General features: G+C 56.2%; 1 protein-coding gene across 2 annotated transcripts in view; it reads left to right on the forward strand.

Annotated features, from left to right (window-relative positions):
- Positions 1-17,964, forward strand: part of BSN (bassoon presynaptic cytomatrix protein) — an 87,986-nt gene that overhangs the window by 45,905 nt on the left and 24,117 nt on the right. For both annotated transcript variants that reach the window (XR_004300370.1, XM_032411295.1), the window contains exons 2-3: positions 3,247-3,655; positions 16,398-17,282. Coding sequence is in view for 1 of the 2 variants with exons in the window: in XM_032411295.1 (XP_032267186.1) it covers positions 3,247-3,655; positions 16,398-17,282 (1,294 nt within the window). In the remaining variant the exon portion in view is untranslated. The remainder of the gene's footprint in view (positions 1-3,246; positions 3,656-16,397; positions 17,283-17,964) is intronic.

The raw sequence follows: 17,964 nt of genomic DNA on the forward strand, positions 1-17,964 counted from the left end.
CTGAGCGAGGTGGAGCGTGGAGGCAGTGGGAGTGGCCAGACTCTGAAGCCAACAAGATTTACTGATGATTGACATAGATGGGAGAAGAAGGGGTGAACGATGGCTCCCAGGGGAGGCTGGGAGGTGCATGTGTAGGGGAAGATGAGAGCTCATCTTGGACACACCAGGTTAGAGATGCCTATATATGTGCGATGTCTCAGTCAGGATGCAGTTGGTACTTAGACCAGTGAGGGGCTCAGGGAAGAAGTCTGGTCATTGTCATTGGGTAGTGGGATTTTAAGCCTTGAGTCTGGGTGGGCCCTGAGACCCAGGATTGTGTGTACTCAGAGAAGACCGGGTCCCTCCAATGTGAGGATGGGGTTCTGGGACTGGGGGAGAGTTTAAACCGGTGTGGCCAGGAGGGAGGAGGAGGTGTTCCAGAAGGCAAGTGGAGAACTTATCTCAGGAAGGAGGGAGCACTCAGCACTATCACATGCTGCTGCTGAAGTGGGATCAGGAACTGAGAAGTGACTGTGGGACTGATAACGTGGAGGCCATTGGTGACAGTGACCCGAGCATTTCCTGTGGAAGGGTGTACAGAAGCCAGGTGGGCCTGGGTTGAGAGGAGGGGAGGGGAGGAGAAAAGAGATGGACAGGTAGCTAAAGGCGGAAGTGGGTCAAAGTTATTTATTTATTTATTTATTTATTTATTTATTTATTTATTTATGTGGATGGGAGAAGCATGTTTGAATGGCAATTGAAGTCATCCAGGAGAAAGGGGAGACAGATGATGAAGGAAGGGGGAGGATTTGTGAAGGTGAGAAGTGGGGGCAAATACTGGGGGATAGACATCAAGAGGCTGGGGATGTGCCCCTCCCCCTCCAACGGCTCCCCCTTTCTTAGGGAGACGGCAGGTGGGTTGTCAGTGAAGAGAGGGAGAGACATATTGGAGGCTTGAAGATCAAGGGGAGAGGGTGAGGAATCATCCAGGAGGTCAGGAAAGTGAAGGGTTGGCAGGGAGCCCTTGCAGGACGGACTTTGCTGGGGGGCAGAAGGCACTGTTTGTTTCTTCACTGTCACTATAGCTAAGCTGAAAGCTAACTTGAATCTGGACCTCTGTCACAGAAATTTTGTCCCCAGAAAGACTACACTGTGATGCAACATTGAATTAAAATGCCATCATGTACACGGAAGATTGCCTGTCATGTATCAGGCAATTCACATACAGTAGAGATGGCTACATTCCTCAGGAGACTCCGCGGACCCTGCGCAGCCTGGGAAAGGGCTGCAGCCCCTCCACGTGATGGAAGGAGCTCTCAGTAGCTTCTGATTAGCTTTCAGGGGCATTTTTGTTTCTGTTTTTGTTTTTAATTTTAATTCCAGTATAGTTAACATACAGTCAGGAGGTGCTTTTCAATTCCAGCCCCACGCCTGGGTGGCTCAGTCACTTAAGCGTCTGACTTCGGCTCAGGTTATGATCTCGGGGCTCCTGGGATCAAGCCCCGTGGCAGGCTCTAAGGTCAGTGGGGAGTCTGCTTGTCTCTCTTCCTCTCCCTCTGCCCCTCCCCCTGCTCGTGCTTTCTCTTTCTGAAATAAATGAAATCTTTAAAAATAAATAAATAAAAAAGTAAGTAAATAAATAAATAAATTTCAGCCCCAAATCATTCAAACAAAAGATGGAACTATGAACTTAACCAAGTGGGAATCTTTCTTTACCTAGAGATTAGTTTGCGGGAAGGCCCTGGAGCCAGAGATGTTGCGGCCACCACATTCTAGGCCTCACAGCTGATGGCAAGGTGGCCCAGAGGGGCTAGACTCAGGCTCTGGTGATTCTACTGAAGAAGAAAGTGGCAGGTCCGTGAGACTGGATAGATGGGTGTATGCTGTTGTTAGTTGATGAAAGAAATATTTGATAGACACGTAAAAGTGTTTCTTTTTTTCTGGAAGAGTCTTTGTCAGACCAAGGGTGTGGCACTCCCTCCCCCTACCACACACACACTGTTCCTCAAAAAGGAGGAAAAGCTGCAGACTGTCTTGGAGCGGGTCTCCCCAGGGGGGCTCCTGGTCTCCCCTCTGAAGTGGCTTGTCCTTAGAGGTTCTACCAGTTGGCAAGCAGAGGGCTTTCATCCAGGGGCAGCAAACTTCGAGGCCCCTCCTGTCAGTCAGGCCCTAGGAGGTCAGGGGGCACCAGGGCAGACAGCACCAGGGCAGGCCCCTCGTAGGCTGCTGTGGCCTGGCCTCCACAGTGGATCTCAGCCGGTCTAACCTGCCTGCTGGGTGCCAGGATCCACCCCAATGAATACAGACTGAAGCAAGGATAGAATTTCAGGGAAGCAGTACAAAGCATTGCCTTTGGCTTTTTGTGCTCAGTTTCTTTCAAATTAGAAAAGGAAAATTGGGAAAAGGAAAATAAGGAGACAGAGTTTAGCCTAACAGTTTGACTTTCTACCTCACTGAACTGCTCAAGTCTGCTGGCTCTTCTGCCAGCTGCACCAGGTTGGGATGGAGATGGGGGGTCAGGCACGTTGGACCTCCCTCAGTGGTTCCTCAAGGGCTGGATCCTAGGACTCCAATCCCCCCTGGCCCCAGCCTTGCACTAACGGAAAGTAACACCTCACCCATCTCCATGGACTTGCTCTAGCATCGGGCCTGGTGGTGGACTGCCAGAAAGAAGGTTCCTTTGTCCCTGCCGGAGACGGCATTAACTAGTCATTGGGATGCCTCCCCCACCCATCTCCAGCTGTCTGGGGTCAGCCTTTGAAGGGGACAATAGCTCTGAACTTGAGCTGCATGTTGGGATCACCTGGGGAGGGAAAGATACGAATATCAGGGTCCTGCCCCCACAGGTTCTGATGTCATTTGTCTGGGGTATATAGTCTAAGAGTCAGAAATTTAAAAATCACCCCAGGTGTTTCTAATGTATAGGTCTAGAACCTTGGTACTCACCATGTAGTCCGCAGACCATAGTCTAGGGATCACCTTAGAGGTTGTTAAAAATGCAGCTCTCACCCTAGACTTACTGAATCAGAATCTGCACTTTATCAGGACGAAAGAGGGGAACTCACGATCCTACCATGTGGCCTGGTGCTGAGGGTTCGAGTGGGAGATGCTTGTCAGGGCTCAGCAAACGGTGGCCGAGAAGATGCCACTGGGCAGGAAGAGGAGGGTGGAATGGGGCTTGGCAGGGCCACCTCACTTGATAGAGCCCTCTGCAGGCTGCTTCTCTGAGAAGTGTCTCTAACGCAGTCATTTTCAATGTCATTTCAGCGTTTCCAGGAGACTGGACCCCAAGGAGCCCCCGGGTAGCCAGAGAGCAGCTTCCCCAACCCCGAAGCAGGCTTCTGCTACTGCTCCCGGTCGCGAGAGCCCCCGGGAGACAAGGGCGCAGGGCCCAGCAGGCCAGGAGGCTGATGGCCCCCGCAGGACGCTGCAGGTAGACAGCAGGACGCAGAGATCAGGGCGGTCCCCCTCTGTGTCACCGGACAGAGGCAGCACCCCCACATCACCCTACTCCGTCCCCCAGATCGCCCCCCTTCCCAGCAGCACGCTGTGTCCCATATGTAAGACCTCGGACCTCACGTCGACCCCCAGCCAGCCAAACTTCAACACCTGCACCCAGTGTCACAACAAGGTCTGCAACCAGTGTGGGTTCAACCCCAACCCTCACCTCACCCAGGTAACCACCTTCTGCGCCGGCTCCCCCCACCTACCTTCCCATGTCTCCCTCGGTTCCCTCCCCCCCCCCTTTTTTTAAAGTAGGCTTCATGCTGAGCATGGAGCACAACGGGGCTTAAAATCACAACCCTGGGATCAAGGCCTGAGCTGAGGTCGAGTCGGACACTTAACTGACTGAGCCATCCAAGGGCCCCTCCCTTCCCCTCTTTACCCAACTCTCTTTTCCTGGTCATTTCCCTTGGCCACCGGAATGTGTGTCTTCCTGGCTCCAAGATGTGGTAGCAGAGAACAGACCTGGTCGCAGATCTCCTGAGGGATTCCTGCACCTCCTGAAACCGCGGGCAGAGTCCCAGCAGAGAAGATGTTTTCTTACCCAGTGCAAGTTTGACCCAGAAAAATGGCCTCTGAGAGGGCCAAAGACAGGCTTCTGGGCAACTTTTCTCAATGGATACTCATCTGGAGAGGGTCACAAGCAACTGCAGGCTGGAGGGGAGGCAGATTTGCCTGGCCCCAGGCTGGCCTTTCTCCCTGACAGTGGGCACTGGAAGGGGGTGCTGGTGAGGGAAGCAAGGTTTTAGGGGGGGCAGGAAACGGCCTTCCAGTTGCGCTCTGGGAAGCTTCTCCTCTGGTTTCCATTCCAGTTAGCTGGGGCCTGAGGTGGTAGAGCAACTAGCCATCCCCAGGGAAACAACCTTGGGGTAGAGACCCAGGCTAGGAGCCAAGCATTCACAATGGGTGACAGTGTCCTACTCTCACTAAGAAGCCACTGCAGGGCCATTTCCACGAGATTGGCCTCCTTTTTGCCCCAGAGGACCCTGGGTCCTCAGCCCCACCCTGGCTTTGTTCAGGATGCTTTGGGTTGCTGGGGGATGCTCAGCCAAGCCCCTGGAGGCTCTTTTTGGTGACTTGGAGGCTGGGTGTCCCAGTGTACTAGTAGAGCTGGGGCCATGCCTCTGAAATGAACTAAACAGGTTTGCTGGCTTCCCCCCTCTCCTCTGGGATAACCCGGAGAAGTCTCTAGCTCCTCCCCCAGGGCTCTGCCCTTGGGCAGGATGGAGCATGGCTGGCTATAGGCAGAGGCATGGCTGCGTCTGGGACTATCAGCAGCCGGAGCCATTTGGACCTCGTGGGTGGGGGGACGAGTGAGAATAATTGTTCGCAGGTCGGGGTCTATTTGTGACATGAGGTGCCGTGGGTGTGGGATGTGTGGTTTGCGAGAGGTAAGTGTGAGATTCTGAGGAAGGAGCTGCCGTTGTGGGGAGATGACTCAGTAGGTTTGGAGTCGCTCCTGGAGTGTGGGGGCTTCCTTGAGGAGGCGGGCACACTCGTGATTATTGCATCTGTGATTAGAAACAGGCCCGTCCCTGCACTGATGGGTTAGGTAAGTGTTGGTCCTTCAGTACTTAAAACAGTGTGACCCAGACCAGAGAAGCTCACCTGCATGCTTCTGCCAGCGAGAAGCTGGAAGCACCTGGCCCCACGGGAGCAGAGAGGTTTGGCAGGCAGGAACGAGATGCTGCTGTGGACCCCATATGGCCACGCCCCTCTGGGTTCCAGCCTTCCTGAGGCGCTCACTCGAGCCGTAGGGCCTAAAGCCCTCTGGATGAGGTGGGCGGGGATCAAGGGAGAGCCATGCGTGGTACACTGGTTTCCTGGTGGGAAGCCCAGCCCTTGCCACGCAACAGGCTCCCCCAAGCCCAGGACCTTGGGTGAGGTGGGAAGGGAGCCAGCCTTTGATGTGCTGGGAAAAACAGCAGAGTGGGAGGACCTTGGCGACACTCGGTCCATCTGCCTCATTGTGCCGGGAGGAAGCGGAGGCTCAGGGCCAGGAAGGAAGGGGCCTCAGACTTACTGCAGATTCACCGTGTTTGGTGACGAGCAGGCCTCCCTACCAGGTACTTCGAGCAAATGCCGAGCCAGACAAATGCATTGGTTCTTTGCTATGAGGCTTCCCGGGCCTTCGGCATCCTGAATGACACCACGCAGCTCCAAGACACAGCTGTCGCCAGCAGCCTTTCCCAGACTTGCTTTCACAGAACATTGGGGACTGCTGTTCCATGGCATCAGTTTGGGAAATGCTGACCTAGTGCATTCTCCAGGTTCTCAGAACCTGGTGGATGCCCTTTTCTGAAGGGGTCTCCAAGCAGAACATTTTCTTCTCCAGAATTGGCTTTCAGTGGGGCTCCTGTCAAGGTGAAAGAACCCTTGGTACATTTTCCTGAGAGGCCCGCATAGCCTAATTCTTCAGAGCTGTTGGCCTTGAGCAGAGTCACCTCCCTGGTCACATGTCCACGTAATGAGAAAACCAGTTTGTAGGTTTTGCTCACACACCTGCCGATCCACCCTGCTCAGAACCTGTTCTGGCACCTCTAACTTGACATTATGTCAGCCAAGAAGGCCGTTTCTGGGATTACCTTGGTGTCTGTGGGCTGGGCTCCTGCCTGGCCTGAGGTTCTGGGCAGGACGAGGGGCTGGTTCTGGAGTGGGGTATGTCTCGGTGGCAGCGGCTCAGGCTGAGCGACCTTTTCCAGGAAACCCAGCTCTGGTCCTCACGTCTCAGGAGGAACCCTGCGAGAGTGCAATGGGAGGTGGCGCTGATCCCCGCACAGACGCACTGTGGACACTGGCCACTGGGGAGCATGTTGGGGACCTTGTCTGGGGGTGGGGGTGCGTGTCTGAAACTGCTGGTGTAGTGATGCTCAGGCAGGGCTGAGGAGGGCTGGGTCCTGCGTTCTACCCAGAAGCTCACCAAAACCTCATCAGGCGGGTCAGCAGGATGCTCAGCTTCCTGCCGGCAGGAGTTCTAGAGAGGGACGAGGGCCACGCACGCGGCATGGAGAGTTTCACTGCTAATGCAGCTGCCCTTGGATCTTTGGAAATGTGAGCATGGAAAATGGACCTTTCTTCCCAGGTAGAGAGAGAATCACTGGCTTGTCCCTCAAGTTGCGGCCCAGATGAGGAGTGTAACAGCCATGTGCTGAATGGCTGGGTGAGGGCAGAGGAGCAGAAAGGAGGGAAGAGATGGCCACTGGAACTCAGTGAATTTGTCTTTCCGCCTCACGGCATCTGTCAGAGTCTTGTGACCTTAGCTGGGTCTTTCAGAAACAGTAGACTGGGTGTGGAGAGGAGAATCACCTACAGGTAGAACAGTCCATCCCATTCGGCCAGAGCAGCGGCTGAGATGTGGAACCACTCCTTTCCTGGGCAGTGGGCCCGGTCTTCTCCTATCCGTTCCCAGGCCTCCCGGGGGCTCCTGCGCTCACACAGACGTGGCGCTTGCCGTTCTGCCCAGGTCCCGGATGGCCAGCTCTCGAGGCTGGGATGCCTTTGTTGGAGGATGCCCGCCCATGTACTTTGCTGGGCTTCTGAGGCCTGGAGCACGCTGAAACTGCGTGGAAGTCAGGGAAGGAGCTCAGAGCACTCTCTGTCTATAGACCAGGAGACAAAGTCTTGGGAAGTCTTGGCCTATTCGGGGTCGTTTGGAGCAGTAGAGTTGGGGACCGCGAATCAATAGCTAGCTCTCTGGCTTTCCCTCAGGGACTCTCAGGCACCATCTTGCCCATCCACCGTACACTTTTGCTCAGGTTGAGGATAGTTCAGAGCAGACAAGCCCATCTCAGCTACTCTTCATGGTGAGGCCATTTCTTTTTGGAGTTCTGCGGTCCTGGAGCTCAGGGCAGATGAATAATTTAACCTGTTTGAAATCGTGGCAAAAGACTGCAGGTTTCCTTGTGGGGGCTGAACATCTCTCACCACCCTTAAGAGGGCATCCCTGTGATGATGCACTGACCAGGAGGCCACACTGACCAGGAGGCCAGAGGCGTTAGCGTGTAAGCCCATTCCGTGCCCAGTAGTGGGGAAAAGGCAGGAAGATTGTTCTCTCCTCTCCCTGGATGTGAGTCCTTAGAAAAGTACCTTAACTTCCCAAATGTCCGATTTCTCTAAAAGAGAAGCAGGGGGCCAGGGACCAGCCTTGGTGGCTTTGCTGATGCCTCATGCCTGCCCAGGCCTGTTCGCCCAGCTCTCCACTCTTCAGTGACTTAACGTTCAGGCCTGCCACCCCTTTCTTCTCCAGGAGGGAGGCCCTTGTTGCACAAGTCAGCCTCTATCCTGGTAGCTGGGGATAGGAGAGGAGGCATGGCGATGAGCCTGCTGGGTGGAGTCTGGGAGATGAGGTTTGGGTGGGCAGTGAGGGTGGGAGTGAGCTGCTGGAGAAGATGAGCAGTGGCCAGGGGCAGCCCGGATCTGCCAGTCCTCTCAGGGGCCTCCCTGCCCCTCTTGGAGCGGCCCGGCAGCACATCCTGGCCTGGGAACTCCTCCAGATAGGAGTCCGTCCTCACGCTAGGAACAGCGTCACACAGGGAGGGCTATGCAGACCCGGGGCTGGCTCGTGCCTGTGTTTCCAGATCTGACTGGCAGAATTGTCCCAGAGCACACCTCCAGCGAGGCTACAGCCCGCACCTGGGAGGCCCACCCTCTGCCCCATCCCTAGCCTTCCAGGTTCAGGCAGCCCGTCTGAGCTCATCTGCCTCCCACCTCTGTTGCTCTAGTCAGAATTGCTCAGAATCCCCTCTAAAAAACTACAGAAGAATGATCGTGGTCTTTCTTCACCTATTCCAAGATCTGGACTTTGCCAAGACCAAGCCGAAGGTGTATAATCCATTGCGCACCCCCCTTCATCCCCACTCCATCGGCAAGCCTTGGGCTGAAGCGTTTACCCATGGTGGGCGGTGTGGAGAAGGGAGGGAGATAAGCAATGGCCATAAGGCTTCCCTCTATTGCCTGCAGCCCACTCCTTTCCGGCAAGGGCCGGGCCGCCAGATGGCCCGGGGGAGGTGCTGCGAGTGCAGCACGGATCCTCCACTGCAGCCACCGGCCTTGCCCCCTTTCCTCTGCTCCTTCCTGGCCACACCGCCCCATGGGCCAGTCGGGGGTGAGGAGCAGGTGTTAGGAGGACATAGATGGGCAGTGGGCTGAGGAGAGGCAAAGGTGTCCCCCTCCTTCCTGGGCCCAGCAGGTGTCTGCACACGTGACCAGCCTTCCCTTCTCCACCTCCACACCAAAAGGACGTGGGTCTCCAGGTGGCAGGCCCTTTGGGGAGCCTTTCTCCCACAGTACGTCTAGTCCTTGGGCAGTTTGCCTTGAAGAAGCCAGTCTCCAGGTCAATAGGGAAATGCCCGCCAAGCTCAGTCGGTCCTGGACAACCTGCCCCGCTGCCAGTCCCTGCTCCCAGGACACAGAACGCTCGACCTGCCTGCTTGGACCACTGCAGGACAGATGCCAGCACCGCTGGGGACATGTGGAAGAGACGGCTCTGCGGGAGTGGGAGCTGTTTCGTAGCTGCAGCTATCAGGCACAGAACTCCCTCTTTTAGCTACAAAGGGGGCCATATGTACCATTAGCAAAGAATGAATGTGAAATGAATTCAGAGCAGAAACCTGAGATTTTATTCCTGAAAAACCTGCCTTTATACATGTGGGCAAAAGAAACAGAATGGGAAGAGAATTGAGTAAAAATGGTAGAAAAAAAGAGAAACAAGTAAAGTGGGAACAGGGAGAAGGACCAGAGGGGAGAGGCAGGAAAGGGAGGTGATGGAGAAAGCCAGAGGCAGGAAGGGGCAGGGAGGCAGGAGAGCTCGGTGAAGTCACCAGCTGCTGGTAGCCTGGGGCAGGCCTGCCTGGATCCACTGTTAGAAGGGCGCCCTCTCCCTTCTTCTCATCCTTTCCTTCCCCTGTAATTGCTGTGGAGGCCTTATGTGAAGCCAGGAACTGTCCTTGACACTGGAGACTCAGGGAGAACTGAAGCAGCTGTGTTGCTCAGCCCCGTGGACCTGTAGGCCAGAGGGAGAGGCAGCCCTTCTGATAACCACCCCAGCAAACACACAGTCAACACCTGAGGGTCAGCTCTGAGGAGGACCAGAGGGAGGCCAGGGGGCTTGATAGGATGCTGCAAAGAGACTCTTAGTGGGCGGGTGGGGCTTCTACAAAGAGGGGACATTAGACTGAAGCTGGACCGGGGAAAGGTGGGGCCCGGGGAGGCCTGAGGGGAAGTGTATGGTGTGTGTGAGGTTGGCTGGGGTGCCATGAGCAGGATCAGAGGGCCTGCAGCTCCTGCTGGGGTCTGTAGATGGGATTTCAAGGGTATCGGAAAGTGGCAGTGGGAAGGTCAGATGTGCATTTAAAAACATCTCTTTGGGGGTCACCTGGGTGGCTCAGTCTGTTGAGCGTCTGACTCTAGGTTTCAGCTCATGTTGTGATCTCAGGGTCATGGGATCAAGCCCCACATTCGGCTCCCTGCTCAGCAGGGAGTCTGCTTCTCTCCCTCTGCCTCTGCCCCTCCCCCTGCTCTCTCTCTCTCTTAAATAAATAAAACTTAAAAAAAAGAAACAAAAAAACCCCCACCTCTTTGAAAATTAATAACGGTGATGATTGTACAACATTATGAATGTAATGAATGCCACTGAATTGTACACCATTTAAAATGGTCAAATGGCTAATTTTATGTTATGTTTATTTAACCACAAAACTCTGAACACCGCCCCCCCTCCTCTGGAGGCCATGTGGAGATCCCCCCGTGGGGCGGGGCTGGCTTCCAGGAGCGGGCTGGGGCAGTGGTGATGGTAGTGGAGGGCCTTGACCAATTCCTGGTGGATTTTGGAGACTAAACAGACAGGTTTGGGACATGTGTTGGACATGGGGGCTAGGCGCTAGAGATGGAGAATGTTTCCATTTGGGCCATGTCAAGTTGGAGGTGCCTGTGAGCCTTCAGGTGGAGTTCAGTCGGCTGGCCTGCAGACCTGGGACCCCGGCACGCAGTGCACAGGTCGGGGCTGGAGACCTCTGAGACTCACAAGCATATTGCCATCAGTATACTTCACACTAAACACTTCAATAAGCATATCATCAGCTAGAGTTTAGTATTTATTTAAGGCGTGTGGTTTTATTTTTCAATAAAATGTACCTATGATGAAATGTACAGAGCTCAAGTGTAGCATTCAGTGAGCTTTGACAAAAGCATGCAGCTGTGTCAGCCAAACCCCTCTCTCAAGGTGAACATCCCCGTCACCCTAGAAAGTCCCTTCAGGCCCCGTTCCTGTCCATCCCCACCCCTCCTCCAGAGACAACTGCTGTTCTGATTTTTCTTCACCATAGATGAGTTGTGTCTATTCTAGAGCTTCATATAAATGGGATCGCACAGAATGTGCTGTTTTGGATAAGGTTTCTTGCACTCAGCGTAGTGTTTTTTGAGGGTTGTCTATGTGGACAAGTCTTGAGAAGCCTGACTGAGAAGGAGAGGAGAGAGTCCAGGCAGTAGTAGACAGGAGAGGGTTCTGGGAGGCAGGTGACAATGGCACTGAGTTCTGAGAGAGGCAAGCGGTGCCTAGGGGTGTGGGGGAGAGGGTGTGCTTGAAGGAGTGGGACGCCCCCCCAAGGAGGCAGGTCTGGATCCTGAGTGTGGAGGAGGAAGCCTAATGTGTGGCTCCTCTTGAAGACATCGGAAGCAGGGCAATGGTTTGAGCCAGAAGGCAGGGGAGGGGGGCAGGCAGGGGAGGAGGGCAGGAGAAATTGAACCAACCATTGTGGACAAAAGCTTCCTGGAGAGAGGGAGTGAATGAGTTAGCCAGGCAGCTCTAGTGCCCCAGGAGAAGTTGGGACAGAAGTCAGTTTACGGTGGAGCCCGTTTGCCTGGTGCCCATTTATCTGTTAGGGTAGAGGCCCGGAGAAAACAGGTGTGTGGTTGGATCTAGTTCTGAAGCAGACATGGGTCAAGAGAGCACAGACATTTGGCAGAGCGACTGCATGATAGACCAGAGATTCAGCTGGGCAGGAAGAGATGTGAAGGCAGAGGCTCGGCGGCGGGGTGGGTCCACACGAGGCCCAAGGACTGCTACAGTGGGGAGGCCTGAAGTGACCTAGAAGGCTGGAGGAGGACGGCACAGGGTGATTTTGGAGGAGATGGTTTGGGGTGATAGTGAGTTGGAGGGTGAGACTGAGGGATAGCGCTGCTGGCTGAGTCAGCCCAGCGGCTGCCATCTGCAGTGACTGTCACGTCTGTTCGGTGGAAGCCTGGGAGACAGCGACCACAGGGCGTTTGGGAACTAGTGGCCCTGATGGTGGGGCCTGGAAGGCAACAGCAGCTAGGAGGGGAGAAGGGTGGGGAAGCCGAGGGCTAAGCCCCAGGGGTCCCAGGGATTTTAAAGGGAGGATGAGCGGTTACCACATTGTGAAGTCCAGGGAGGACAGTTTCTCCTGGAGAGGTCGATGGGGGACCAAGAAGAGTGTGTGTGTGTGTGTGTGTGTGTGTGTGTGTGTGTGTGTGTGTGTGTAGGGAGTTTGGGGAGCTGGCTTGGTCAGGAAAGGATGTTTTACAGGGCACAGAGGAAGGCCTGGGAGGGAGGGGAGGCCATCTAGGGGAAGCTGGGAAGAGCTGGACACCAGAGGTGGAAAGGCAGGTGTTTGTAGGAATCAGCAGGGGGATGGGTTCTTTCCGTTTCATGGAGCTCCAGGCCAGTGAGGCCTTCAAGCCCCCAGCAACAATTAAATTCAGCCTCCACTTCCCAAATCCTGGCCTCACATGCTGGGCAGTTTCCCAGGGCCTCCCCGATGGGCCATGCCTGGCTGATTCATTCATCCAGCTCTGCATTAATGTGCCCCACCCTTTGGGGCCCTGTGGCACCTGCCTGCCCCTAAGCCTGTGGGCAGCCAGGTACTGGATGGGGCAGGTGGTGTGTCCAGTGCTGGGGGGAGAGTAAGGGGGAAGGCCAGCCCCGATTCCCTGCTCCGGGCCATCATTGGTCCAGGGGCCACAGTGGGACATGTGCCCTCTGTTAGGCCTGGCCAGTGACTCACAGTGCAGAAGAGAATGGAAAGCCACACTGGCCGGTGGGACCCTCCCAGGAACCAACAGGGAAGCCTTGTTTTTAAGCAGTTTCTGTGATGTTTGAACTTGTACCAAAATGGAAAAAAGCACGGATGCAGCATCAGGCATGTCAGTGCAGTGATCCGACCACCGAATGCCCTCTCTCCTGGGGAGGGCTAGGCCTCAGAGGCAAGCTGCCGCTCTCTGCAGGAAGGCAGGCTAAGGGATGTCTGCAACCCTCCTTCTTCCTTGCTGGTGGGGAGGCAGGAGGGGAGAGTGGAAAGAGACTCTGTTGCTGCTGGGGGCCCTCAGGACCTGCTGGCAGCCTCGGAGGTGACCATGAGGCAGGCTCCATCCCGGGACCAGAAACATGTTTCCTGGGCAGCATCCTTTCGGGCTAGATATGGCAAGCAAGTCTGGGCCCCTGCCTTTGGGGCTGGGACACAGGGTGGCAGGTCTCAGTGCCACCAGTGTCCCTGTGGGAGAGATGTAGAAGCCCCTCCCCCAGAGTGCCCCCACTCCCCTCTCTGCCCCAGAGCCCAGTGCGGGGGGCAGTGGGGAGTGGTCACTGCAGATAGATCATGGCTGGCTGTTCCTTCAACGTGTGGTTCACAGAGCCCCCAGCCTGGTCCACAGGCGGGCAGTGCTACCTTAGCCGACCTTCCGTACACTGAACAGCTCAAGTGAGGGAGCAGCCGAGAAAGGCTCTTCTCGGGATGAAAGTCCCTTCAGAGCCAGAGCCCACGAGGCCCTGCCTTTCTGAATCCCCAGCAGGCTCCTGGCAGGGCAGGCAGAGGCTCTCTGTGGGAAGCCACTTTCCTACAGCTTCTGCTTCTCCCACTTCCAACGCGGCTCTTGGCCTGCACACCACACTGAGCCTTCCCATCCCTACTGCTGCTCAGGCCCCCACCGGCTTGGGGTGCGCAGGTGTCCATGCCTCTGAGAGGCCAGGATGGGCTTCCTTGCTGGCAAGAAGGGTCAGCCTGACAAAAGCTAGTGTCTGGCAGAGCCATTCACCTCAGTGTAGCCCTGGGAAGTCTTCTTAGCTTACCTCTGGCTCTTGGGACACAAGTTCTGTGGCTGATGGCCTGCTCATCTCCTGGCTCTGCCAGGTCAGGATCATGGAGGACTCTAAGAGAGATTTCCTGTCACACTAGTAGAAGGCCATTCCCTGTGATTCTGGTGGGCAGCTGGATTGGAGGGTACCAAGGAGTCACAGACACTGGTACAGATGAGGAAGGCTCTCACTGCCGCTGGTCCCAGGCCTGAGGAGTCTGCCACAGGCCTGGCCATGTATGCCCAGCCTAGGTGGGCAAGTGGGCTGGGGGTGCGGGGAGGAAGAGGCTGAGGCTGAGTTCCTCAGATCCAGCTCCTGACGATCTGTGAGGGAGGCCGAGGGAAGTCTTGCTGGGTTCAGAGAGCGCCCCTTCCAGTGTCCTCCCTGGGAGGCCTTAGTGGCGGGGGCCTGTCGGCCTGGGCCTGAGCCTGGGTGGGGCACGAAGAGGGCGTGGTCAAGGCTCCTCACCGTCTAGAAGAGGCTGGATAGAAATAGCTGTGCCCATCTGGGCTATGAGTCACCGAGGGGCGTTTTAGCAGTTTCTTGGAGAGGTTCTATTTTAGGTGAGTGCCTGTGACAGCCTGGGTGACGGAGGCTGGGTAAGGGAAGGTTCTGGTGGTGAGTGCAAGAGTTTTAGCACATGCCCTTATTCAACCCTGTCCAGAACCTGAAGGAGGGTCACTCTGAAGTCCCAGGATAAGGAGCTTTACTTCCCGGATCCGTCTTCTCAGAAGGTCCTAGAGCATGCTGTGGCCTGCAGGTACACGATAGCAAGGGAGCCTGGGTGTGCCTGGGCACCCGCTACAGGAACTGAATCTGTGGCTACTGCCTGGGCCAGGGCCTGGGCCTCCCCTCAGGAGGGTAATCCCCTCCAGGGCTCCCTCTGAGGGTGAGCAGAAACAGCTTGCCCCTGGGAGCTCCTGCTCTTATGGGAGTGAGCCCTCCCTAGCCAAGAGGGACCTTCCTAAAGGGATCTTTGGACTGAGTCCCAGGGGTGCAAATTGTTTCCTGGGAGGCTTTCTCTGTCCAAATGCAGACAGGTCTGGTTGAAAAGGAGGAGCCTCCTCATTGGGGCACTGAATCTCCAATCTCCTGGCTTTGGCCTTATGGGAACTGTGCCCCCTATTAATAGGCTGTTGGGATTAATCCCACTGCAAGCCTCTCTGGAATGGGCCCTGCTCTGTGCCATGTGGTGTGCCACGCACCCTGCGCAGTCCTGAGAACACCTCAGCAAGAGCTCACGAGCTGGGTGGGGAGACAGGAGACTACCCAGAGAAACATATTGGTAAATACTTCGGGAAAGAATGAGCACTGTGACGAAAATAAACTGGGTGATTAGCTGCAGCGTGCCTGGGCGGTATGTTAGATTGTGTGGCCAGAGAGGGCCCTGATGGGGAGATCTGAGGCCTGTAGAGCTAGCCAGCCCGGGGGCAGAGGACTGTGAGCTCAGAGGACTACTGCGCAGAACAGGAGGCCCCGTGTACCTGGGGTGAGACCGCTAAGGGGGGGTGGCTGGGAAGGAGGCCAGAGAGAGGGATGGGCTGGGGCATGGGCCATGGGGAGTTCCCATGGTATGCATGATGGGACTCCACCAAGGGATTTGAGCCTGTAAGTGATATGCTCTGATCTGTAGATTTTTTGGTGGAAAAAAATATCATTGGCTCATGTAACTGGAAGTCCAGGGGTAGACTTAAGGCGTAGCTGAATCCAGGGAATTAAACAAAGTCATCGGATCTGCTCCTTTCTCCTTACCTTGGCTCCACTTCTGAGTCTATTGATGTCATCCTTAGCATCTCTCTGGATGCTGGGAAAGAAGGCAATTGACTACCCCACCGCTACATTCTTCTAGGAGCAATCCCAAAGGCAAAAAGACCCTCTCTCCCCTGTTGTTCATTTACAAGTAACATGGGTCAGCCCTGTTTGCAAGGTCACACGCCCAGCCCCGCAGCCCTTGCTGAAACCAGTGATTGGCCCAACCTGAGTCTCACGCTCACTTTACTCAGGGAGGCGTTGATGCAGAGAGGAAACTCCATGTCCATCGCAGGAATAGCGACACGTGCTTCTTTGTTCTAGAGGCACAGATTATCCCATTTTCTTAAAAAATGCATCTTTTGCTTAAGGAAAAAAAAAAGGCTTTTTTCATTCTACTTACATCACCGCTGACATGGCATTACTTTGCTTTCCAGATTGTTCACATCCATCTTGTGTCCTCAGCTGGGCTCCAGGCTCCTCCAGGACAGGGGTCATGGTTTCTTTTTATTTTCTATGCCTCCCTCTCCCTCCTGTTACTCTTCATTTATTTATTCCTTCCGCAAGTTTTTAATTGAACATCTATTGCATCCCAGGCACTGTACTAAGGCCATCCTTTTTGTCTTGGTTTATGTTTTAAAAGATCAAGCTGGCTGCTGTGTAGAAATGGCCCAAAGGGGGCAGCAGGGGAAGGAGAGTGACCAATTGGAGGCTTTGGGGGTCATTGGTGGGAGGGGCGTGGGGATGGAATGATGTACACGGATCAGAGGTACAGCCGGCGGGCAGCGGGGAGGACACCTGCGCAGGAGGGTCCGGCAGGCAGCGGATTGGTTCTTGGGGCGTGGGGAGTGTGTGACTATTCCTGTTCTGCTCCAGGCACCTGGCAGCTCCCAAGGGTGGGGGCCGTGCCATCGGTCCCTTCAGCTCTGTCCCCTGGCGACCCAGAAACCCCTGAGCAGGCCTTGCTGCTCCTGCCTATGCTTGGAGTTGACCCTGGCTGCCGTGGGGTCCACGGTGACCTGAGCTATGGGCACCACCAGTCCTGACGACCCTGATGACCATGATGCTTCCTCCTCAGGTGAAGGAGTGGCTCTGTCTGAACTGCCAGATGCAGAGGGCTCTGGGGATGGACATGACCACCGCGCCTCGCTCCAAGAGCCAGCAGCAGCTGCACTCCCCAGCCCTGTCTCCTGCCCAGTCCCCAGCCAAACAGCCCCTGGGGAAGCCGGAGCCAGAGAGATCGCAGGGCCCAGGGGCACCACAGCCCGGCCCCCGCCAGGCTGAGACAGCCAGGGCCACCACAGTGCCGGGGCCTGCCCAAGCAGCTGCCCCTCCGGAGATGGGGAGAGCATCTCCTCAGCCCCTTCTCCCTGTCAAGCCTTCCACAGCGGAGCCCAGGCCACCTGCAGGAGAGGCCCTGGCCAAAAGTGCCACCACAGTGCCCTCGGGGCCTGGTGCTGCTGAGCAGACCCAGGAGGGCCTCACCGGGAAGCTCTTTGGCCTTGGTGCATCCCTGCTGACCCAGGCGAGTACCCTCATGTCTGTGCAGCCTGAGGCTGAGCCCCAGGGCCAGGCTGCCCCCAGCAAAGGGCCACCTAAGATCGTCTTCAGTGATGCCAGCAAGGAAGCTGGCCCGAGACCCCCAGGCTCAGGGCCTGGGCCTGGGCCGGCACCTGGAGCCAAAACCGAGCCTGGAGCTAGAACAGGTCCTGGCCTGGGACCTGGAGCCCCGGCAAGAACTGGGGGAACCACCAGTCCAAAGCATGGCAGAGCGGAACACCAGGCCGCCACCAAGGCCACTGCCAAGCCAAAGACCATGCCGAAGGAAAGGGCCACCTGCCCACTGTGCCAAGCTGAGCTCAACGTGGACGGCAAGGGCCCCGCCAACTACAATACATGTACCAGCTGCAAGCTCCAGGTGTGCAACCTGTGTGGCTTCAACCCCACGCCCCACCTGGTGGAGGTAAGACGGCTGGGTCACGCGTGTTCCCTTGGGCCTTGGCGAGGCGCCAGGACCTGGAGTAATGGGGGGCCCGGGAGGCCTGGGAGCCAGAAAGGGCTGCAGAGAGCCGGGTCTTTGGCTGTTGCCAGGCTGCCCCGTGCTCCCTTTCCTGTCCCTGCCCCGTGCTTGTTCCACTCAGAAAACTGACGGGCACAGTGGAAGGGGGAATGGGGCCCGCTGCCTCTGACTGGCTGACCGGTGCCCCGGGGCCAGTCCCAGAGGTCGCCAGGCTTGGGAAGCCTGAACTGGCCGCCCCATTCCCAGCTCTCCTGGGCCTGGCCTGATGAAAGATGCTAATCTCCCCTGCTCGGGTCGGAAGAGCCTGAGGTCCTGTCCTGCCCGCAGTCTGATCCACACAGGGCGCTGAAGGGTTGTTAGGCAGAAGGCTGTGCCCCATTGCCCGGGCTCCAGCCCACCAGGGAGGATCCTCCCTCCATCCCGTCCTCTGAGGTGACAGATATTGATGCCCGCTTGTCAAAGCCATAGTCTTTGGGCCACATATTTTCCTTTGGCTGGGCCTGGTTCTCCCTGGGGCTGCTTGTGGGGATGCTCAGAGATGTTCTTCTTACCCATAGGGAAGTTTGAGGGAGTTCTGGGGTTGGGGCCTGTCTCTGCATCCTTGGTCCCGGGAAGGGTTCTGAGC

The sequence above is a fragment of the Phoca vitulina genome, unplaced genomic scaffold (genome assembly GCF_004348235.1).
Source record: "Phoca vitulina isolate PV1807 unplaced genomic scaffold, GSC_HSeal_1.0 scaffold13, whole genome shotgun sequence".
NCBI lineage: Eukaryota > Metazoa > Chordata > Mammalia > Carnivora > Phocidae > Phoca > Phoca vitulina.